General features: G+C 30.3%; 2 protein-coding genes across 2 annotated transcripts; one reads left to right on the forward strand and one right to left on the reverse strand.

Moving 5' to 3' along the window:
• Positions 1 to 16,728: 16,728 nt before the first annotated feature.
• On the forward strand, positions 16,729 to 18,423 carry LOC131610974 (F-box/LRR-repeat protein At1g67190-like). Its single transcript, XM_058883082.1, has 2 exons — positions 16,729 to 16,836; positions 16,928 to 18,423. The coding sequence occupies exon 2, from the start codon at positions 16,973 to 16,975 to the stop codon at positions 18,227 to 18,229; it is 1,257 nt and encodes a 418-aa protein (XP_058739065.1). The 5' UTR covers positions 16,729 to 16,836; positions 16,928 to 16,972; the 3' UTR covers positions 18,230 to 18,423.
• An 835-nt stretch (positions 18,424 to 19,258) lies between these two features.
• On the reverse strand, positions 19,259 to 23,192 carry LOC131610975 (protein ABSCISIC ACID-INSENSITIVE 5). Its single transcript, XM_058883083.1, has 5 exons — positions 23,000 to 23,192; positions 20,096 to 21,174; positions 19,892 to 19,963; positions 19,760 to 19,789; positions 19,259 to 19,650 (listed from the first exon to the last, which is right to left on the reverse strand). The coding sequence occupies exons 2-5, from the start codon at positions 21,146 to 21,148 to the stop codon at positions 19,555 to 19,557; spliced, it is 1,251 nt and encodes a 416-aa protein (XP_058739066.1). The 5' UTR covers positions 21,149 to 21,174; positions 23,000 to 23,192; the 3' UTR covers positions 19,259 to 19,554.
• Between the last annotated feature and the right edge of the window lie 1,503 nt (positions 23,193 to 24,695).

Raw genomic sequence — 24,695 nt, forward strand, 5'->3', positions numbered from 1 at the left:
TAATGAAATGAATATAAATTAGAATTAATGTCAAATATTTTTTTTATAGATATTAAAGAAATGAATATAAATTAGAAGTAATGTCAACTATTTTCAATGGGAAAGATACAATAATGCGTATTGAAAGGTGTTATATGCATTTAATTTTTAATTTTTAATTCTATACAAAATCTTTTTTGTATGTTTATTTACAATTATTTTATATTGATTCCTATATTTGAATTTGAATTATGTCAAGGTACTATATATTTGTTGATATTGTAGGGAAGGTAGAGAGTTATATAAATTTCACTTTTTTATGATTAATTAACCGTAATGATTACTTTTAGATATTGGAATTGATTGGAAAACTTGTAGCATGCAAAAGAAATAAGGATTGTTTTTAGATATTGTCAAATATTAAAGACATAAGGCATGCTAATATGAGTTGATGATGAAAAAAGACAATTGAAGGCATGAAAATCGGATTAAAATATTTGTTTAAACTTGAAATTAATTTTGGTAGACATCGATTTTCTTATTATGATAGTAGTTATTATAATAGTAGATCAATTATTTCTTAAAAAATATTAATAATTGCAAATGTTAAAAAAGAAGACTAATTATTATCACCTAAAACTACATATTCCCTATGACATTTTCTTCAAACTTCTAATTAAAAAAGACTATTAATTATTACCACCTACAACTAAAACCTACTACAACTAAAATCTACCTCTATTGGGTCCTTTATTGCGATAAAATAAAATAAAACTATTTAATATTTTATTAAATAAATTAGGATTGGAAAACAAAAAAAAAGTTAATCGTGTGAATTTTTTTAGCCATAAATAACTTTTAGAGATATTATTATTATTATATATTAATTTTAAAAATATTATTATTTCTATGATTAATAATTTGGGGCTGTTAACTCAACATAATATTTTTATTAGGTTGATTAATGTATAATTGTTATTAATAAACTCTTAATGTTGATTATTATGAAAATTTAATGAAAAATGAGATTGTTCTCCCATCGAACCATCTCCACTTTTTTTGTTAATGTCCTTGATGTAGTCAAATTTTCTACTCTTTGTCACTGAAAAAAATACATTAATAAATAAAGGGCAAGTAAACCAAACACAGAGGTAGTCAAATTTTCAAAATAATTAAATTGGAAAAAGAAACAAAGCATGATTGAATTATTTGAAACATAAATATTTGGCACGTAAAGAGTCACATAATAAAAATGGTAATAATTTAATTGGAACGTAAATATTTGCCACGTAATAATTTAATGCATTTTATAATTATTTGTGTGTAGTTAATTTTTAATTTAGATTGAAATAAATAAATTGAAAAATCATATTTAATTTATGAATTAAATCAAATCCTAATCCTTTTTTAACTCTCCATTGAACTTCAGTGAATCGTATATTTAATTTGTTGAAATTTAAGATGGTCCTCCGAACCATGAAGACACTTTATTTTTGGTAAAATTTTTATATGAGAATCGTAGTCAAACTCTCCCGTGAAATCTTATCCTTCCTTTTGAAATTTTACGTGAGAAAATTGCAATCCCAATTTTAAACTCTCCCGTGAAATTCATATACCCATTTTTTTTCAATTAAATATATAAAAAGTTTTTTTTTAAAGAATTAAATATGAGGATGTACACTACTTATATATAATATTTTTATAAATAGTAAATAAATATATAACAGTTGATATCTTGGCATTTTGTTTTAAATATAAAAAAGAAATAAATTTGTGTCTTTCATAAAAAAATTTGTTTATTCATCAATCATAATTTTCTCATATTTTTTAATAAAAACAAATATATGTATCAACTTTTAGAATAAATGTTAACATCTTATCATAAATAAATGCTAACATTTTTTCATGTCAATTTTATTTTTATTTGTATCATGTAATAATAATATATATCATTTTTATCAGGTATATGATATTTTTGCTTAAAAATTTATAAAAGAAACCATACTTAATTGATTGCAAATTTTTTTTATAAAAGCAAATTATTGTTGCCTATAAAATTGACACTCTAAATCAAAAACAAATTTGAAAATCAAAATAAAATTGAATTAATTAATTTAACGTTTTATTAATAAGTATTTATATGAATTACATATATAAGAAAATTAAAAAAAAAATATGGATTATACCATATTATATTTTGGTAATGTAAGAATATTCCAATTATTTTAAGATAATTTAGATCAAATATTAAATAAATATTTTTTATCTATTAGTTTGAAATCAAAATTAATCATCAGAAATTCTTATTAGAAGGAGTTAAGTATTTTTTTTCTTGTATTAAGTCATAATATTAAATATAATTATTTTCTTTTAATTTATGATATTTTTTTAAGATAAATTTATAAAAAATCATACTTAATTTATTAAATCCATTTTTATAGGACCAAAATGATCTTGTGATTTTTGTGTATTCACCTATTGTTATTGTCCATGTAAAATATTCATTTATAAAAAATTATTGCCTTCCGATTTCTTATTATCATTGAATAAATATTTTTCTTATTATCATTCAATTAATATTTTCATATTCTCATTCAATTATTGTCTTTTTTTCATATTCTCATTCATTTTTCATATTCTCATTCAATACCAAAAGACAATTGCAATTTTTGGAAAAAAACAAATAATTAAGAATGTTAATTATATAGCCGTAAAAACATTCTGTGGATTAATGTCATTATTAAGAAAGAATTGTTTAGAGATTAATGAGATAATTAGGGTATGAAAAATGACCTTAAATCGGCTATTGATTTTCTTATATAGATAGTAGATAATTTGATGGTCTTATATATTAAAAATTAATATATATAATAACACCCTAAATTTTTAAAGCAATATTTAGAAGATAATACTCATTCTATACTCCTATAATATAACAAAATATTTAATAAAAATAAAAAATAAACAAAATATATCTCTCTCAATGGAATAAAGCAAATGGGTTTAGGGTTGAACTTGTGGATGAGAGATGCATTATGTAGTTATTATAGGATTCAAGAGGCAAACGAAATTGAATGAGAGGAATGGAAAAGGTATGCAAATTTGAAATTATGCAGACTTCACTTGGCTCTATGTTTGCATGACCCAATGAAAATGCACCGATGCAAAGTTTTGCATTAAATTGGATGTTGGAATGTAATCATGATTAGATGTAAAATGACGCTCAGGGTATGTAAGTTTAATTGATTGTGATTAGGGTAATTAATGGAATTTGGTGGTAATTGATTTTTATATATTAAAATAGATACTAATGATAATTTTTAAGATGATTTTTTATTATTTCTATTTTCTTTTTACATAATTACCATTCTTAATTTTGTTATATAAGAATCACTATAATATTAATTATAATTGGCATAAAATCTGCAATCAATCTGGTTAACATTTGTATTAATTATAATTTTAAATTTGTATTTTATAATTGATTACAATTAAACAATCTTAAAATTTAAATCTTAAAATCAGAAGTGATATCCTTTATGGGGATATTTATTCTGATAATTGTTGCAAAATATTAATTGATAATTGTATTTTTAAAAAATCATTAATGATGAGCCATCTAATTTCAAAAAAAGATAAAAATACAATTGGGTTTAGGGTTAGTGGCGTTTTGTATTCGTGTGGGTCCTAAGGTCAATTCATCAATAGGTTGGTTTTGGAAAAAAGCAAAAAAATATAATTTTGGTATCACATTTAATATATTTTAAAACCATTTTAATAGATGGATTTTCAAGATTTTAGAATATAAAAATTATCATTAGGCATGCTAATGATATTATAGTAACAGTAACACAATACACAACATAATTATACAAAAATTAAGAACAATTATATTTTATATACATTGACATCTAAATTGTTTATCAATTTGATCACTAAATTGCTAAAAAGCATAAAGAAAAAAAAAACATCATAACTAAAGTATCCAACTCCTCAAAATAAAATTCATCTAAAATTAAATTGTGTAATAGTAAAAAAAAATCTAAAGGTTAAACCATTTTGCACAAAGGATCTTGAAATATTTGAGAAGGCTTCAAACTCAAATTTGTATCAACATCCTTTCCCTGTCATATCTTTGAATCTTTGGTTCCTGCTAGTAGAGAAAATAATTCAAAATTAAAAAAATGGAGAAGATAAGAAGGAATGTATGTGAAAGAAAAAGGGAAATTATTTTGAATCTGATTTTGAATTTTTGAAACTTGAATACCGGACTTGTTTCTTCTCCTTCGCAGACTGACCTGTAATATGAGAAAGAAGAATAAATATGGACATTAAAACACAGTTAAGTATAAGTATCATTTTTAAATATATGACAGTTTAAAAGGTTGATGCCAACAACAACTGTGTAACATCAAAAGAATATGCAACCAAAGAAGCAAAATGCAGAGTTCAACAAACACAACCACAATCAAAAGCACCACCACTTACTATTGAAGAAGAATATGTAAAAGAAATTCTATCTGAAACTGAAACACCCATTTTGAAAGCACAAAAAGTTTCAATTTTGACAACAGAAACAAAGACTCAAATGCAAAGTATGAAAATTGAAAAACAACCCATCACAAACAAAGCATTGTAGAAATCTATGGATCTAAGTTTTCTTAAGAAATTAACATTTGCTAATTACATACAACAAATATTGAAACAGAATATGAAAAACATAGAAAAATACAGATGAATATTAAAGTTATGCAAAATGTTGTACCTTTTTTAGAGTTATTGAAGGATGGCAGAACAACTAATGGTGTGTGTATCATCTTCTACCTCTTGATGGTGTCACTATGTTAACCAAGACATTACCACCATAAGCATCAAAAAAATAAATTTCCATCATGTTTCTAACCACCCCCAGATCTGAGCGTCGACCACCTTCCTCACAAAAACGACGGAAGAACACCAACACCACTATGTTCTTATTGTCTTAAATCTCCTTTCCACCATAACAACATTCCACACAAACACTAAACAGCCGTGAATATCCACACTAACCCTGCAAGCACACCAAAAAATCAAAATCAATAATGATTTGTTTGTTTTTTGTGATTTAAACAGAATGGAAACATTGTCAAAAAGTTGAATGAAGGAACTGCAAAAACAACCATACTGAAAAATCCTAATTAGGTCACCTACTTGAATAAATGATGTGGATGAGTGTTGGAAGGAGGAAGAGGTTAGGCATACAATGTTGGTGGCTTTGTATTGTACGACTATATAGCTGTAGAGAGAAAAAATGAAATGGTTTAGGGTTTATTAATATGAATGTTCCAATGCATTGAGTGACATAGAATGTAGTGCATATTTTCCATATTCCAATAAAGAAGTTTTGCATTAAATTGGCTGTTGGAATGTAATCATGATTAGATGTAAAATGACGCTCAGGGGTATGTAAAACCATGTTTAATTGTTTGTGATTAGGGTAATTAAGGCAATTTGGTGGTAATTGATTTTTATATATTAAAATAGATTAAAAATTAAAATAAAATTGTCTTTCTCCTCCATTAAATCAACCACCACCATGATGACAATTAAAAACGAAATTAAATTTTAATTTTTTCATTTTTTATTGGTTGTTTCTAAAAGTATGAATTTAGGTTCGTATCCATGCAAGTATTTCTCAGACTAATCGAGGTGTGTGCAAACAAGATAGTTCTCTTTTCTGTTTTTACCTTTCAATTTGAACTTTTTTTTGGCATAATTACTCAATAGCTGCTTAAATTTAAGAGAAGTTTCGTTTTGATTTCTTAATTAAAAAGTGTTACGTTGTGGTCTTTTAACTTTACTTTCGATAAACTATTTAGTCTCTATAATAATTTGAGAGAAAAATATTAACTATGGTTGTGGTGGCATGACAGGTAGGCAAACAGTACAGTGAACACTCAGATGTTATGTTATAAACGGTTCTAGGGTTCGTGGCTTCTCATTCTTCATTTTCCTTCTTTGTTTTTCACTATTTATTCATCTTCTATTAGTTTGTGGCTTCCTATTCTTCCATTCCGTCATGTTCCATCTTCTTCTCCAAATTACGTTTAAATTACCATATTTCATCTTCTCTCAGTGATTCAATGTCAAAGAATGCAAGCGGTGTTTCAATGTCAAACAACCAAAGCTTTGGTATATTTGGCTTTGTGCTTCGTAGAAACAAAAGAATTGAGTGTTTATGCCAAGATGAAAGTGTTTTTCGTACTGTTAGTGATATGAACAGTTTCAATTATGGGAGAAAAAATTGGGATTGTAGAAATTACAGAAATCACATGGATAAGGGCTGTAATTTGTTAGGTGGTGGATTTGATGATGAAAGGGACTTAAAGATTGAAAGGCAGAAGAATAAAATTTTAAAATTGAAGGATGAGGTTGTCTACACAAGAAGATGGTTGAAAATGTCCATTATGGCCGGGATGTTGAACTTATGATTGAATTTTGTGTTTGTAACAATGTATTTTAATTAAGATTAGGTTAATTCAGTGTTCTGTTATCACATTATGAATGTACTCTTATGTTGGTTTAGTGAAGAATGTTATTGTTTGTTTTAACACATTAGCAATGTTTGTTCATTATAAATGTTGGAACAAAATGTTACCTGTGAAACATGCAGCTATAGGGGCCTTATTGTTACGAATCAAAATAGTTAATTGACCAATGTGCAACAAAAGTTAAGGGACTTAATGTAAATCTTATAGAAAGATAAGGGACAAAATTGTAGTGTATCATCACAGAACAGAATATACTACCAGCAAAGGTTTTCACATAACTTGGCATTATAAGCCACTTCAACATTCACTAACAGATCAAAAGATAATTACATATGAATTGGCATTAGAAGCCTAAAAGATATTCAATAACATAAGGTCGTTATAAGGCATATCTATAACATTCCAAAAAGTGATACAAAAAGGCATTATAAGTAATTGTCAGTAAGTCATTATAAGGCATATTTAAAACATTACAAAAAGAAATTATAAGCCATGTCAGTAAGCCATTATAAGGCATATCAAAATGATATTACAAAATGTGACCAACACCATAACAAAAGTCAAGGTTTACTTGAAATAGGCTTCCCACCCTTATGTAGTTTTTTTTTTCTTTTTGGGTGGTGGCTGACTTAAAATAGTTGGTTGTGGTGGCTGACTTAAAACAATTGGTTGTGGTGGCTAACTTGAAATAGTTGGTTGTGGTGGCTGACTTGAAACAGTTAGTTGTGATGGTTGTGGAGTTGTTGCTTGTGGTTCCTGAGTTGAGGCTCATTCCGGTACCTAGCTTGGAGGTGCTTGTGGTTATGGTAGTTTACAGGTGGCCTTGTTGTGACCATCCTTGTGGAAATGACTGCACTTGATTCCATGTGTTGCCTGTTTCTAGTGTGTCTCATCCCTCACCATTTCTCCAGCTTCTCTATTCCTCTTTTTCATGGACCTTCAAGGTTGTCTCTTTATTGGTGGTGGTTGAAGATCAACAACATCAGATTTTGTCCACAAGGTTCCCTCATTAATTGAATAAATAACTAGTGCATAGTAAGCTTCATAGAGTTCCTTCTTATAACAGTCAAGTACAAAATCGTCATCTTGTAAATGTTGATCCTTCACGCCAGACAACATGACAACCTTGTCATCATCCACATTCTACATGAGCATTCTTTCTTGGAAAGATTGACAACATATTTTTCTCCACTGAGTGATATATGCCTAACCTCGTAGTCATATTCACCTGCACGGCTGTAAAACATGATGAATAATTCAATATAAGCTAATTTAATGTTAAACATATAATAAAATAAAAAGACAACAAATTAATCTTATTACCTCACAATCCAATGGGTGTTCACTGCTCTCCCCTTCACCTTGAAATGATTGACTTGTAATTTTAACAGTTGATCCAAGGTTTGCCCTTAACAGTTGATGGCCATAATCATGGATTCTTCTATATTGCTATCGAAATGAACCATCCATAATATCAACAAGAAGTGTCTTTGCTCTATATGCAAGTGATATGTTAATTCTTACATTCCACTTTTCATGTGTCTTCTCCCTAATATCACTCAACTTCAAATTTGAATTCTCTCTAACACTGATTTGAATCTTTTTGCTTAACCATTTGGAATTAAGGAACCTAATCTTATAATCCCTATCACATGTATGCTTATCCACTATTGTCCTCAATTTCCAAGTCTCTTCACCTTTTATATTTGCACAGTATGCCTGCCATAAACAACCTGCCTTACATTTTACTCTCATCCTATTTTTATCATTTTTAGTAAATTTCAGGTTCCTTCCTAAATGTATAGTGTGACACCCTAATTTCCCAGACGTTTATTAATATAAAATCAGAGTAAATTTTTCAAAATAATAAACATACAATTAGGATATCACACTTTCAAATATATTAAACATGCTCAATTATTTATAGATACATAACACAGTTTCAGATTATTCAAAACAAACTTTATAATTCCTCAATATCACTTTTATTACGCAACGGAATAATTAAAATCGATATTAAAACCATTAGCATCCAACAAACAATTAATATTTATTCAATTGATAGGGAGTTCATAAGGCTCCAAACAAATCATTCAAGACAACATCAAAATAAACTAAGCATTCACCCCCAAGTGTTACGTATCAGAGCATGACACCGACTCGACATACGCAAAAAGGAAGAGCAACATCTTCCAAGCTACTTCGATGGCGAACTATTCCTGATTATCCGCATGTTACCCATATGGAGGCAACATTCAAACAGAATGGGTGAGATATCTCAACAATATAAAAGAATGTATAATAATAAGTATATAGCAAGATCATCATGCAAAGTCATACATTCCACATCTCACACATATCAATAATTATCGCGTAATACATACACCAATCACACAACTCAACCATCATGATAACAATTATGTAATACAAAACACACAACCTTCACATACACAATTAATTCACATAACAACATTCCGCACATTCTCAATGCGCAATTCATATTTCAATGGTGTATGCAAAGTGATTTCACCCATCACGACACAATGCATGCGGTACCAACATAGCCAATATGGTTCAATTATATGAACCCGATTTCCGTCGGAATCTGGATAAGTCTTAGGCGTTCTTCTGAACTATGACTTATCTCAACACGACTTTATCCCGAGATATTATACAATTCAAGTCATTCCAATTTACCATAGAATAATTACAGATTGATTAATTAAACATCACCAGTTTATCACATATTACCACACATATTATCACTTCATCAAGTTTCAATAAATAATAGTAACACAACATCACAATCACATAACATCATAGTATCCCAATTCACTGCGCATGTTATCAATTCATCATGTTATATTCAATAGCAACAACGGCGTTATAACAAGATAATATCATGGTATCATCATCCACTGAGCATATTACCACTTCATCAATATTGAGCCCAAAAACAAAAGCAAAACGCATAAGAAGAGAAAGTACCATATTCATTTTTCTGTTGTAACTTTTTGCTACTTTTGATTTGTGTTTCCATTTGATTTGAGTTTCCTGTAACATGTAATCGTCCCTGACAATATTGAAATATGTGTTTTGGGTTCATGGGGAGGAGGGTTTATTGATGCTGGTTTATGCTTGATGTTTATTTTGAGAGAGGAAGAGGTGTAAGGTCTCGTGAGCGTTGAACAGAGAGAGAAGAGGTTTTCTCTTAGAATAAACAGAGATTGAAAGATGAATCAGTTTATGAGAGAGAAGGTGTTTTACTTTTATTTTAATGAATTTTGATAAAAGAAATAATAAAACAATGGCAATAAATAAATAAAAAATCATTAGTCGGCATAGGGAACTGGCAGCAGTGTCGTTCTGTCTCCTTTGGACTGCCTAGGGTTATGTTTAGGGTTATCTCTCTCAAATACTTTTTCATATATTTTTTTAATTTTATATTCTAAAAATGAATTAAAGATTTTTCAAAGAATATAAACACTCTTTCTCTCGTATTTCAATTTCAAAATATTTGTATTTATTTTAGAAATTATAAAAATCTTTTATATTAATATTTTAATATATTATATTTGTTTGGTGTTTTTATAAATCTTATATTTGTCCGATTAAATGTTGACAACACATTGTCACAAGTTTGGCCATCAATTTAAATACATATTTGACGTGTACTATTTTATTTTCTATTTTCTTCCTTGGTTTCAAAATAAACAACAAAACAAACCATTTCAATGCATTAACCAAATCATTGGTTTTCCATAAATAAAAGAAAAAAAAGGCAGTTGATGGTTCAATAATTTTTTTAGTAGTTAACTTCATTATAAATGATTGAATTCAATTATTTATATTTGAAACTTATTTTTATCAATTAGAAGGTATTTTAATTTTCATGTAAATTAACAATAATATTAAATTATTCAATTAATTTTGATCAACTATATTAAATATTTTTTATTTTAAATTTTAAATTTAAGGTTTAATCATATTTAATTATAGAATTAAATATATTTTTGTTTTTTTAAATATAACCGTTTTGTATTTCATCTCTATAAATATATTTTTCAATGTATTTTTTATTTATAAATTTACTAATATGGTATGTCATATTCAATTAGTAAATTCAAAGTTGACTATATATTAAGCGAATATATGATTATCAAAACGTGTACATTGTTTTTTTATAAAAAACAGTTGAAGCACATTATTTTTCATATCCATTTTATTATTTAATGATTAATAAAATATATTTATTGTTTCTTATCAAAATTATTTTAAGAACATTTATTTCCATCTCTATTTTATTATTTATTTTGTAAAAAAACAATATAAAAATCATAGGTACCTCATAGTATCTCATAGTATCAATTAAATATAATAAAGAGAAATGAGTTCTTTAGCAAGTCAAATTCTCAATTCCATTACTATTTTCAAGTAATACAAATAATATATTAAATCTTTAAGTAATACAAATATATCTATTAATATCTATTAACAATAAATACTTTATTATTTGAAGAAATTTTTGTATGTATATTACTAATAATAAAGACATAAATAGTTCTAATTTTTTTTTTTACTTAAAGAAATGTTAACCCGTGCCTCGCACGAGTATACATTTATGTCATTATTTTCCGTGCCTCTAAAATATTATTGATTTTGTTTGTAAAATATTCTTTTAAATTTTTTTATTTAAATCATTATTATATATGATTTTATAACCAAATATTTGAGAATATGTTGAATTTTAAAAGTAATAAATTTTAGAAGTAATGATAGAAAAGAAATATTCGTTTTAATCAAATAAAATATTTTCAATTGATTTCGTTTGAAAAATTGAGGATATGTTGAATGTTTAAATTAATAAGACGAATCAAATAATTGTTACTGATATATCAATTATATTAAATGTTAAAAAAATTAGTTTTATATATTAAAATTTTGATGAATAAGTAAGATTTATGAAATTAATTTATAATTAATGTGTAAATCATTTTTATTTAAAAGAATAATTTGTTGATGAGATAAACTATTTTTTATTAGTAACTTAAATTAAAAAATAACTCAATATATATTATTTAACATATTTTTATTGAGTTAGAAGTTGCATTGATATAATCCTTGACAATAAATAAATAAAAAATTATAAATTTTTTAATATGATACCGATGATAAAATAAGAATTTGAATATACCAGACAATAAATAGTAAAAATTTTGTTTTTATCTATTCTTTTTAGGATGTAAAGTATTTTATTTATTTAAATTATTTGTAAATTTGAAATTAAAACTTTATTTATAAATTATAGTTAATTATAAAATATTTTATTTATTTAAATAAATTTTAACCATATCTCGCATGAATATACGTGAATTTTTTTTTTGAATATCCAATTTTTTAAAAAAAATTTCAGAAATAACAAACTTTTCAAAATATTTCCCCAAATGTCCATTTTTTGCTAAAAAATACACGTTGTCGCCAGGGGGGGTGGCGACAACACTGGGCTTTAAGAGCAGTCGCCAGTGGGTCTGGCGCCCATGTGTATTTTTTAGGTGTTGTCGCCACCCCCCCTGGCGACAACACCCCCCCTTTATTTTTTTTTTCTTTTTTTTTTGTAATTATTTTTTCTTTAACATAATGTATTCTAAATTTTTTTTATGTTATATTTTGCAAATATTATTTCAACATGGATTTTTTAAATAATTATTTTTTTCAATATTAATGTAATTTTCAATATTAATGTAATTTTTTTCAATATTAATGTAATTTTTTTCAATATTAATGTAATTTTCAATATTAATGTAATTTTTTTCATTATTTCCTCTTAATTTTTTTCATTATTTCCTCTTAATTTTTTTTTCAATATTAATGTAATTTTCAATATTTTTCAATCTTATTTTCATTATTTCCACTTAATTTTTTTCATTATTTCCTCTTAATTTTCAATAATATTTTTCAATCTTATTGTCGTGGAAGTCCCTGGTTGTGGTCAATTGTTTCCTTTACACTGAAGGTGTGGCCATGACGGTCGAACTCGGTCACCCGATGAGTGTTACCCTTGGCAGATTCCTGTTGTATATATTTCATGCAGACATCGCTATATACCTGTTGTGTTTGTAACACTGAATTCCACCTCTTACCTCGTGTGGCGAACAAAGTTGCCATCCGAAAATACGTAGCACTAACAATGGCAGTTACAGGTAGGTTTCGCATGCAATGGTTTAACATAATTTAGCATGACAAGAATGCATGCCTCTATAGCAATCTAGTCCCCCCACCACAGACATGACAAGACAAGACACTGCAGGGAATCTCGTCCCCACCACAGACATGACAAGACAAGACACTGCAGGGAATCTCGTCCCCACCACAGACATGACGGGACAAGACAATGCAGGGAATCTCGTCCCCACCACAGACATGACGGGACAAGACACTGCAGGGAATCTCGTCCCCACCACAGACATGACGGGACAAGACACTGCAAGGAATCTCGTCCCCACCACAGACTTGACGGGACAAGACACTGCAGGGAATCTCGTAATAACCTATGCATTTTGGCTATAAATATGTTCCCAAACTTGTTCATTTTCTTCATCACCTCTTATACTTTCATCAGAGCAACTTATCATCAGAGCAACTTTGTGTTTCGTCATCAACAAACATGTCTCTCCTAACTATGGGTCAAGAGCATCGAGGCACCATTGCAAACATTGCCACTTATGTAAGTTTGAGTAAACACTTAATTTTTTTTACTTAAATTTACTAATTTCAAATACTTATGGGAGGTGTTTTTTTTATAGGATGTCACGAGATTTAGGACCCGTGCTGGTAAGATGATTGCTCCTGACCCTTTGATTGTGGACTACGTTAAACGTGCGGGATTTGGTGAGGTAATGAACTTAACACATACCTCAGTTGATATGAAGTTTATATTAGCATTGTGTGAGTGTTGGAGGCCTGAGACTCATACTTTTCACCTTCCAATGGGTGAATGTACCGTCACTCTAGAGGACGTGTACATGTTGTTGGGTCTCAAAACAAATGGAAAGGCAGTGTATGGAAATGTCCAACAACCAAACGCCCTATGCGTCGAATTGTTGGGTGTGGATTTAATAGAGGGTGAGGGGCAACAAAGGGGTAGGGGCCAAGGTATAAAGCTTGCTGGCCTTCAGGAAGCTTATGTTGGGCTTCAATTGGATCAGTTTTCTGACGAAGAAACTATACTGCGGAAAACTAGGATGTATATTATGTTGTTGTTTGGTAGGTTTCTATTTCCCGAAGGCACGGGAAATAGTGTTAATTTTATGTACTTGTGTTTACTTGGGGACATTGATGCAATAAAGACATATAGTTGGGGTTCGACTGTGTTGGCATACCTATATAGTTCCTTATGCAAATGTGCAAAAAAGGATAGTTGTACATTTAGTGGATGTGCATTCTTGCTACAAGCATGGGCATGGTGGAGGATGCCGATATTGGCCCCTGCAAATCCAAACAGTTACGCCTTCCCTTACGCTTCAAGGTAACTTTTGGATCTTATTTTAATTATTGCCTTTTATTCTATTATTATTTGTAACTATATTGATTTATATCTTTTAATGTGTTTAGGTCCAATGCACTCGGAATGGATTGGTCCAAAACGCCTGATTCCAAAATCATTTTCTACCGCCAGCTATTAGATCGACTAGGACCCCAAGAAGTAATACCTCTAAAAATGTCCATTTTCTAAATATATTTTTAAAAATAACTATCTTCTATATTCTGAAATTAATATTATTTGCTTTGCAGTTTATTTGGCGTCCTTACTTGGAATTGGACCACGTACCTGACCTTGACGAGGCGGCTATTTGGACAGCAAAATCACCCATCATACGGTTCACCACTGTGGAGATGCACCCGAGTGACCGTGTGAAGCTCCAATTCGGCATGCATCAAGGTATCCCTGACCCACCTGAGCCTGACTGTTTGGGACGTTGGCATCTTGCGAAGGTTAGCGAACAGTGGTACGTACAAAATTACAAGTCCTTTGCCATAGAGCAGCGTAAAATATGGGCTCGTCGATCAAAAACGGTTCTAGAATTTCCTGTGGCGCCGGGAGAAATGAAGCTAACTGTTGAGTATGTAAACTGGTACAGGACCGTCACAAATCCTGAAATGATTGTGTCTGCCCCTTTCTATTTAGCTGACCCGCGAGCACAACCTCCATATTTTGGAGGACAACAACAACCACCACCAAATTACCACCAACAACAACAACAACCACCGCCACCAAATTACCAACAACAACAACAACCACCACCAAATTACCAACAACAACATTACCCACAACAACATTACCCACAACAACACCAACAACAACAACAACAAAGTTACCACCAACAACCAATGCAACCACAAACACCTTTTTACCAACAACATTCCCAACAACTCCACCCGTTTTTTTCATCCCAAACTCAACCACAAAATCAAGAATTCCATGCAGGGAGCTCTTCTAGATCACATTTCCAGGAATTCCATGCGGGGGGCTCTTCAAGATCACCACCAATGACCCCCGACATGGGCATAGAAGAAGAATACCCGCAATACACCACATTCGACCAACACACATCACAGTACCCCAGCCAACAATTTGACTTCAACACACCGCCACAACCATTGTATTTTAACCAAACCGGATCCACCACCAACTTCCAAAACTTCCAGGCCGCACCCACTAGGAGAAATTTTAACCCGCCTAGACACAACTTCGACAGCGCCGCGGGCACCCGCCTATCCTATGGAGGGAATTCTATAGGTCAAGATGTTGAAGACCCAGGTTTCATTCAGGGACCGTCGACTATGGCACAAGACGAACCAAATAGAGGGGGGCGTCGTCGCGGAAATAGGGGGGCATTACCAACTCGTGACCCGTCTACACGACCCATTCGGCAACCTCAATGTGGATCGTACCATGGTCCACGTGGCGCGCAATAAGATTTTTATTTGTATCTTCAATGTATTTTGTAATGTTTTTAATTATAATGTATTTGTATCGTTAATGTTTTTTGAAATGTCTTTAATTTTAATGTATTTCTATCGTCAATGTATCGTTATTGTATCTTAATATATAATTATTTTAACGAATGTCCAACTTATATTTTAATGTATTTAATATTTTTTAAAATAATATTATTTTTTTAAAAAAATATTTAATCTTAAAATTTATTTTATAATATAAATATAACATTGTTTTACTAACCAACTTCACGACTATATTAACCACAAAAATATAAGTTATTAATTAATTATTTTACTTATAATTCATTAACTACTTCCACTACTTCATTGACCAATAAAATATATATTATTAACCATGTTCAGACACTAAATTATAAATAAGTTAATTAACATTTATATTCCAAAAATAATTTTAACAAGATAGATAAAAAAAACAATATAAAAAAATTATTGAAAAATTGTTGTTAAAAAAAAAACTAAAAAAATAGCTAACAAAAAATTATTAAAACATTGTAGTTATTAAAAAAAAATACTGAAAAAAATTAAGAGAAATTAATGTTAAAGAAAAAAAATTACAAAAAAAAAAAAGAAAAAAAAAATAAGGGGGGGTGTTGTCGCCAGGGGGGGTGGCGACAACACCTAAAAACTGCACATGGGCGCCAGTGGGCCTGGCGAATGCTCTTAAAGCCCAGTGTTGTCGCCACCCCCCCTGGCGACAACGTGTATTTTTTAGCAAAAAATGGACATTTGGGGAATTTTTTTGAAAAGTTGGTTATTTCTGAAATTTTTTTTAAAAAATTGGTTATTCAAAAAAAAAATTCAATATACGTACTAGTATAGTATATTGGAACTTCGGCACCTTATGTGATTACCTATAAGATGCTTAATTAATAATCCTAATTTATCGTTAAAAAAAATAGTTTAATAGATTTACTATTTTCTAACTCATTTACTATATCTTTTTAATATGTCAATAAAAACAATTTTTAATAAATTGACTAATTTTCTTATTCATTTACTACATTTTTTAATATATCTGAAAATGTTAAAAATAATTTAAGACTGAGGAAAGTAATTTTTATTTTGTCAAAAAAAATAAAAAATCATATCCCACATATTACGAGAGAAATAAATTTTACAATAATTTGTAAAGATATTTCCTTGATTTCTTCTTATTCTTAAAAATATAGTACACCTATATAACACGTGACTTGCACACTCTGGTTTGAAAACCTTGCTTCAATCTTTCTTTCGTCTAGGGAAAGAACTACGTTCTGTTTGATCGGTTTTCAATTTTTCCGACGACCCTTTTCACTCACCAAGTAAAGTAAGTACCTTCTAAATTCTCTCTTTCGTTTAATCTTTTCCCTCTTTAAACCTTTCTCTTCAATTTTCTTTTTTGATTTTGTGCTTGTTAGGTTTTGGTAAATTATACTGTTTTTGATTGAAGCAATTGTTATTCTATGGAGAATCTACCTGTTGAAGTGATTGGTATCATATTATCCTGTATCGGTTCTGCTAGGGATATTGTGATTGCATCCCTAACTTGCAAAAAATGGAGTGAAGCTTGGCACAATCACCTCCACACTCTTTCATTCAACACATCTGATTGCCCTCTATATAGTGAAATTTGCTCTGGTCATTTGCAAATGGTCATCACTTGTACACTTTTTCAAACCAAAGGGTTACAGTGTTTAACTATTTTAATGGATGATGAGCATGAGTTTGCTGTGACTCCTGTCATTGCTTGGCTTATGTATACAAGGGATTCGTTGCGCGAGCTGCGTTATAATGTGAGGGCATCTTTTAATTTCAATATAATTGAGAAATGCAGCAGGCAGAGGTTGGAGGTTTTGTCGTTGGCTCGGAATTCTATCTCGCGCGTTGAACGGTATCATAAGTTTCCGTGTTTGGTTTCGTTGTCGTTGAGTTTTGTTACTGTATCGGCGTTGGATTTGAGTCTTCTGGTTTCTGCTTGTCCGAAGCTTGAAACTTTTTCTGTAGTTGATCCGGATATCAGTATGTCGGATTCACAGTCTTCCTTAGAGCTTAGTAGCTCTTCTTTGAAGGATATCTATGTTGATTCATTTGGTTGCGATAAGTTTATACTGGAGGCGGGTTCGCTCGAGAAACTGCATCTTAAGGATTGTACCTTTGATGTATTTGAATTGAATGGTAAGGGGAAACTGAAAGTGTTAAAGATTGATGATGCGAGTGTGATCCATCTTGACATTGGGGATAGTACGGAGAATCTCGAGGTTGTTGACGTGTGTAACTTCACAATTATGTGGCCGAAATTCTATCAGATGATCGCGAAAGCGTCGAGGTTGAATAATCTTAGGCTGTGGGGCGTTGTTTTTGATGACGAGGATGAGGTTGTTGATATAGAGAACATTTCTGTTTGTTTTCCTAGACTGACTCACCTTTCCTTGAGCTATGATTTGAAAGATGGAGTGCTTCATTATGGCTTGCAGGGTTTGTCTTTTCTGATGAATGTGACTGTGTTGGAACTTGGATGGACTATGATCAGTGATCTTTTCTCAGTTTGGGTGGCTGGACTCTTGGAAGGATGTCCAAATCTAGAAAAGTTGGTTGTTTATGGTTATGTTGCTGAGGTTAAAACAATTGAAGAGTGTCAAACTTTTGCTAGATTTTCTGAATTCATGGTTCAACTAGGAAAGAAATATAGTCATGTAAAGTTTGAGTTTGAGTATGAGTAGTAAGGTTCTGCTACACTCAATTGTTGCTGTCGAAGTATCGGTTTGATCTCATTCACCAAGAAGAACATGAAGGTACTTTCATGTCACATGACTTTCTTGTGTCCTTTTTCTCAAGTAGCAGAAGCATTGTTCAGTTGTAGAGTTACAGTTTCTTTTTTTGGTTTTTGATAAGCAAGTTACAAGTTACTTGTAAAGGAGAGATTTCCCTTTCTTTCTATATTTATCTTTAGCTTCACATTATTACTACAGGTATACACAAACACTCTAAAACCCATTATGTCAAAAACATCAACACTGCAATAGTCAATATTGTCAAAATCAAAATTTTACATAGGATCGGAAGGGGATGGTAAGATCATAAAATATAAGATTGTAATTAAGATTAACAGATCCTACTCAAACAAAACATAAGATCGTGATAAAAATCGTAAGATACTAATTAAAAAAAAATAATATTGCATATTTGAAGTATAAATAATATTGCATATTTGAAGTATTTCTTCACATTTTCATAGACAAGTGAATGACAAGTGTATTCGTGAAAAAATAGACGCTGCCAAACCAAAATTGAAAATTGTTTAAGACGATTCTAGATCATCATTGAAGTGAGTGAGATCATAATTTAGATCAAAATATAATAACCATGGCTATAGTATATAACATTTATTTATCTATCTATTATTAAAAGAATAAAATATAATAATCAAAATTAATGTCTTCAATACTACACTCATCTTAAATGGATGAGAGATTTGCCTAAAAAATTGTATGAAGTGAAATGTATAAGGTGTATTAAAAAAAAAACAATTTTTTTCAATACATGAATATTATAGTATGTCAGGTACCAATTCAAAGAATTAAAGTGTCAGAAGCAAAAAAAAAAAATATTTTAAAATCATTTTTCTTTAAAAATTATTTGTTTGAATTTTCCGACAAATACATAAGACAGCGGACACCTGTGGTGGTCTTCTTCTCTTAGAGTTACTTCAGCTGGTAACATATTGCAACTTAAAAATAACAGCTCACGCATAAGAAGTTAACTTCAAACATTAACTACTATATTGTACAAATCTGAGTAACTAGTTATATATCAGTTGAAAAGAGTCATCCAAATTTAGATGATTCAATCCTTGCACACAGTTGAAAATTTGTTCAATGACAACAAACTTCACATGACCATCCAAATTAGATGTTTCTGTCTCTTTTATTTTAACTGGTTTTGACTTAAGTACTCTTCTTCTTCTTGGTTCTTGTTCTGCATCATGTGCACTTTTCTCAGTTAAACTACACAAGAAGATGCACTCATGCAACATGTGATGACTTCTTCACAGATGACAACTTGTATTCCTTCTTAAGCCTCTCAGTTTCTCTCTTGCTTTCTGAGCTTTGGTTTGAACCGTCGTGTTTGTTTCCTCTAAACACTGCACCAGGTAGTCACAAAATAGCATTTGAGACACAATTTCAAGTTAAGTATTTGCAGAAATAGAGCTAACTTTCTGTTGATAATTTGTAGTTTAGATTATCATATACCTGCTGTCTTCTTCTCAGCTCGAGTTCGGCCTGAAGAAAAGAATCATGATCCTTGTCAGTATAATTGAATCACTAAAGAAAAACTATAACTATCAACATTTCTGCAAATGTGTTTATGATGTTTGGCAGTACCAGTGCTTGTTTCAGTTGAGAATTCTCTTCTCTTAACTGGTTCAGTTCTGCTTCTAATTCAACTGTGTATGCCTAACAAGTTAACAAAGAAAAGAAAAAGTTTCACAAAGGAATCTAATTGACAATAATTCATGCATTTGTGGATAGGTAATTTCATACTATCAAATAATTGCTTAAAAAATAAGTGCTTAAAATTTCAGGAACCTGTTTTCTGGCTCTAGATCTTGCTGCTGACTCTCTATTCTTAATCATCCTCCTCTGCCTTCTCTCCACTACCCTTTCAACAGGACCATCACCCATCCTCTTTCTTCCTCTTAAGCCACTCATGTCAAGTCCAAATTGACCACCCGAATTTTCATTACCAATCCCGTCGGACGAAACCGGACTAACTGGTCCGCCCATTCCCATAGTTTGTGCCACTGGCACTCCATAACCGCCTACTCCTCTCCCTCCGTAACAAACGGCTGGTGGTGCTGGATATCCAGTACCTATATTATCTCTTTTACCAGTCGCAGCATAGCCTGAACCCGAAGGCTCTCCGATTGCCCCACCACCCTGAGCCACCGCTTGGTAAGTTGGCACAACCACATTCCCACCGCCTCCGCCAATAGCAAAAGGAGCAGCCTGAGCCATTGTAGCTGTGTTATTCGGATACATCGCAGTGTAATGCTGCTGCGGCCGGTGAGATGATACTGCAGGAGGTACTATTGGAACCTGCATGGCAGACTGTTGTTCCCTAACCACACCTGCTTTCACCAAGAAATCCTCCAATGTCATCTCTCCAAAAGTCGGTTGTCGAGGAGTAGACTCGGTATTATGAGCAACATTGCTGTGATGGAGGTTTTGCTGTTGCTGTTGTTCTCTGTGTATCTCAGACCAAACCTGTTCTACAGTCTTCCTGCAAAGAGGTGCAGGAATCGACAACGAATTTTGGCGAGGAAGACTCGCCTGTTTACTAATCCCCTTCTGAATCACAGACAAGTTGTTATTATTATTCGAAGCACCTTGTTGTTGGTTTTCTTCTGCATTCCAAATACTACTCAGAAACTCATCCATATTCATCGACCCGAAATTCTTCCCACTCTCACATAAACTATGCTGAAACTCGTCCAAGGTGAGCGAATATATCGACGATGACTGTCTTCCGAGCGACGAAGACATGACATTGTTAACATCGTTTCTAATCGCTTCTTCCTCCCGCTGCAACGATTCCACCTCCCCTTGTTGCCAATTCATCTCTCCCTCCCTTACCATCATTTTCTTCTGCTGTCTTGTGTTCAGCACTGCATACAATGACACAATGCATTGCAAACTTATTATAACAACAAAGAAAAAACATTGTTAAACGACAAATAAGTCAACATAAGCTTTTTATTTCTTGTTTGATTTTATAAAGGAAAAACAACAAAGAACCTTAACAAATGTTAGATTCCTTTGTCGACATGCAAAAAAGTGGAAAACTTCAAGACAATAATACTATAATACAGCCATTTTGCTTCTGTCATGTATTTGAATAAGGACTTTTAATGTTCCAACTCTTGATTTATTATACATTAAGAGGATGAGAAGTTGTTGAATGGTATTAAATATTGTTGACATTGTAAGTTTTAATTTATTTTATGATAATTAATTATTCTTTCTTAAATTAAAAATAAGTTGAATTCCTAATAAATAGTTCTAAATTTGTAGAATTATTTTGATATTTTCAATATAGTAGTTTGGTGAATAAGTTAAGGGTTGGTGAGGTGGGGTTGAACATATATGTCACACTCAATTCATTTTTCTCTCTTATTATGGATGCAAAAAGATGCCCTTAATTCTAATTATACCTCTTAAATTCATAACAAAGTCAAAAAAAATTGAAATTCCTTGATTTTTTTTATTATTTTCAAAATATGAATTTTATAAATTTTATTGAAATAGATTTCAAAGAAATGACATGTTTTTTATGGAATTAGATAATGTTGTTATATTGAATTCGATAATGTTATTATATGATATGAGATATGGATGAATTATATTTGATATTATCTTTAAAAAATAGTGTTATTATATTAAACTGTGTCAAATATTTTTAAAATTAGAAAAAATTATTTTAAAGTAAATTAAAATAAAATATTTGGTTTGAATAAAATTTGATTATAAATTTGTAGGTTGAAGAATGAATCTAATCCATTAAAATTTAAATGGATTAGGCGAAGCTTGATCTAATATACACTCTTAATGAAATAAATTTATTTAAAAATAAATTAAAATTTCAAATTAGGTACCAACATAAACTCGAAGTTACCTATTTTTTATTTATTTATAGAAAAGTTAATTGTAAACATAAAAGAAAATTAAATAAATTTTTCAAATGAACTAATAAAATGAACAAATAATTTATTCAAAAGCTACATATAGTAATTAAAAATAATAATCAATTCTAGATTTTTTTGACCAAATAATCCATTCTAGATTAAAAAATAGAAATATTCAATTTATAATTTTAAATAAATTGAACATAGAAATAAAATCAATTTATTTTAAAAAAAAATTAATTCTACCTAAATTATTTTTGTCTCTTTCAAAAATGGAATTAAAATTATACTTAATAGTATCTTCAAAATCAAACCCACTCCACTAAACACACTATTAACCTATTACATCAGAAGCACTTAATCCTACAACTACCTTTTATAATAACTTGAGTTTTATTTTATACTAGAGAAAAAAAAAAACAATTCTTTATTCACATGCATTGTAAAAACAAGATTTTTTTTTCTGATGATCTGTTAAAAACCTACAAGAAATTAAGAAGTAAAGAATATTTGGTGGATCGAAAAGGTTGGGTGTTTGTCCCAAGAAGGAAAAGAATATTGCCTCATTTGGAAGTAAATTGGTGGCCAAACTATTATAAACAAATATTTTCCTATTCAAATCGTCCATCGTCCATCGAAAATCGTTCGTTCGTCGAATAACTGATGTATCTGATCTATCGAAATAATTCGAATACTAAACGAAAAAGAAGTATCATTAGCTAAAAACTAAAAAGTTAAAAGCCCAAATGAACACAAATTGATCACAAGATCTTGAAGCATATAACAAAGTATAGAGAAATAAAAGTACCTGGAAATGCTAGGAAGCTAGCTCCTAATAACTTCTTATTGCAACAATGTCCAAAGTCTTAAAACTTACTTAAGAAACTGGTGATAAGAAAATTGAGATCTCTAGCTAGAGTCTGAATAGTGAGCAAAGAGTGTCCTAAAAAATATATATAGAAAACAAAAGATCTACTGAAAATTTAGTAACTATCTTAAGGGTATACCCCACAAAACAAGACATAGAAATGAATATTTAAGAAAGAAAGAACACAATAGACAGAAGAAAATTCAGAGGGCAAGTTCCCAAGTTCGATCACATAGTATGCCACGTAAAGGCCAAGTGTCGATTGTGCAGGTGCAAACATGTCTTTAACTCAACACGTATCATGTTCATATATTTTATATTCTAAAAAAATCAACAATATTATTTAGACTCTATTTTTATTCATATGAGTAATCTATTTTTTCAATAGAAAGAATTAAGAAGAAAACTTAAAAAGTACTAAACTGTATTAAGGTTTTAGTTGTTTAAAATTTATTTTTTATTGTTAGTTCTTAGTAGTAACATATGTATTTTGTAAATAAAAACAAATAGCACACATTTCAAAACACTCTAAATTAAATAAGACATGCTAGATTAAAAGTTAAATAAATTATTCTTGAAAATATGGATATTAAATTAGATTCTTTTATATTTTTATTTTAAATTTTAAATAAGACATGCTAGATTTAGAGTTAAATAAATTATTCTTAAAAATATGGATATTAATTTAGATCCTTTTATATTTTAATTTTAATTTTTTTTAATAGAAGTGTTCAAGTAGTTAGAGGAAAAAGTGTGATGAAAGAGATTATTGAAAATTTAGATATTTAAATTATATTTTAAAATAAAACATAACTCTTAAAGCGATTAAGGATTGTTCGAGGTTTTAGATTTTGTTGTAAGGTCTCAAGTTAGCTCATGTAAGAAAGTGAGAAACTTTGTGTATCTAGAATTTGTGCATATATAAGATTCTCCCTCTTACCCTTGAGGATTTAGGATTGGGGTATTTACGGGAAGTTCTGAGCCAGAATATCAGATTCTCTCAATTCGCACGCTTTGGGCGAGTTGTCAAGGTAATAGGTGACTTATTCGAGGAAAGGGCGTCGCTTCCATTAGATGGATGTTCGATCTAGGAAATAGGCAATCATGGAGGTGCTGTCGAAGATATGTCATATCTCTTGCCTTTACACTGTTTCTTGTGGATCCTTTATAATTAAGTTTCATTTTTCTTCGTTTGGAATCGTTCAGATGTAACCCTAAATGAAGCACTTAGGCGATATTTAAATTATGTCCCTCGGGCGTGACTTAAATTGAGTTCCTCGACGAGACTTTAGTCGAGTCCCTCAAGCGAGAATTTAGTTGAGTCACTATGGCGAGACTTAAGTTGAGTTGCTCGTATGAGAGATGTGTTACAGAAACAATATTTATATTTTCCCTCGGCCGACAAGGACCTTTTTCAATACACCCATCGTTCATAGTACCTTTTTTTTAAGGAGACAAGAATTCTCTCGTGGAAGTCCATCATTTATATTACCTTTTTAAGGAAACAATGATCTTCTTGTGAAATTGAAGCATTTGTATTTCCCTTTTAAGATGACAAGGATCTTCCTATGCAAGAGGAATATATTAGCACTGAAAATTCTCTGGTACAGTGGCAGTTACAACATGTTAATACTGA

The sequence above is a fragment of the Vicia villosa genome, linkage group LG6 (genome assembly GCF_029867415.1).
Source record: "Vicia villosa cultivar HV-30 ecotype Madison, WI linkage group LG6, Vvil1.0, whole genome shotgun sequence".
NCBI classification, from domain to species: domain Eukaryota; kingdom Viridiplantae; phylum Streptophyta; class Magnoliopsida; order Fabales; family Fabaceae; genus Vicia; species Vicia villosa.

What these genes read in the sequence shown, in the direction of transcription:
- LOC131610975 (XM_058883083.1), bottom strand. Translation starts at nt 21,148, where the DNA reads ATGATGGTAAGGGAGGGAGAGATGAATTGGCAACAAGGGGAGGTGGAA. An exon ending in CTCAACTGAAACAAGCACTG is followed by an intron (nt 19,790 to 19,891) that starts GTACTGCCAAAC and finishes TCTTTTCTTCAG; the next exon opens with GCCGAACTCGAGCTGAGAAG. An exon ending in AGCTGAGAAGAAGACAGCAG is followed by an intron (nt 19,651 to 19,759) that starts GTATATGATAAT and finishes TACCTGGTGCAG; the next exon opens with TGTTTAGAGGAAACAAACAC.
- LOC131610974 (XM_058883082.1), top strand. Translation starts at nt 16,973, where the DNA reads ATGGAGAATCTACCTGTTGAAGTGATTGGTATCATATTATCCTGTATC.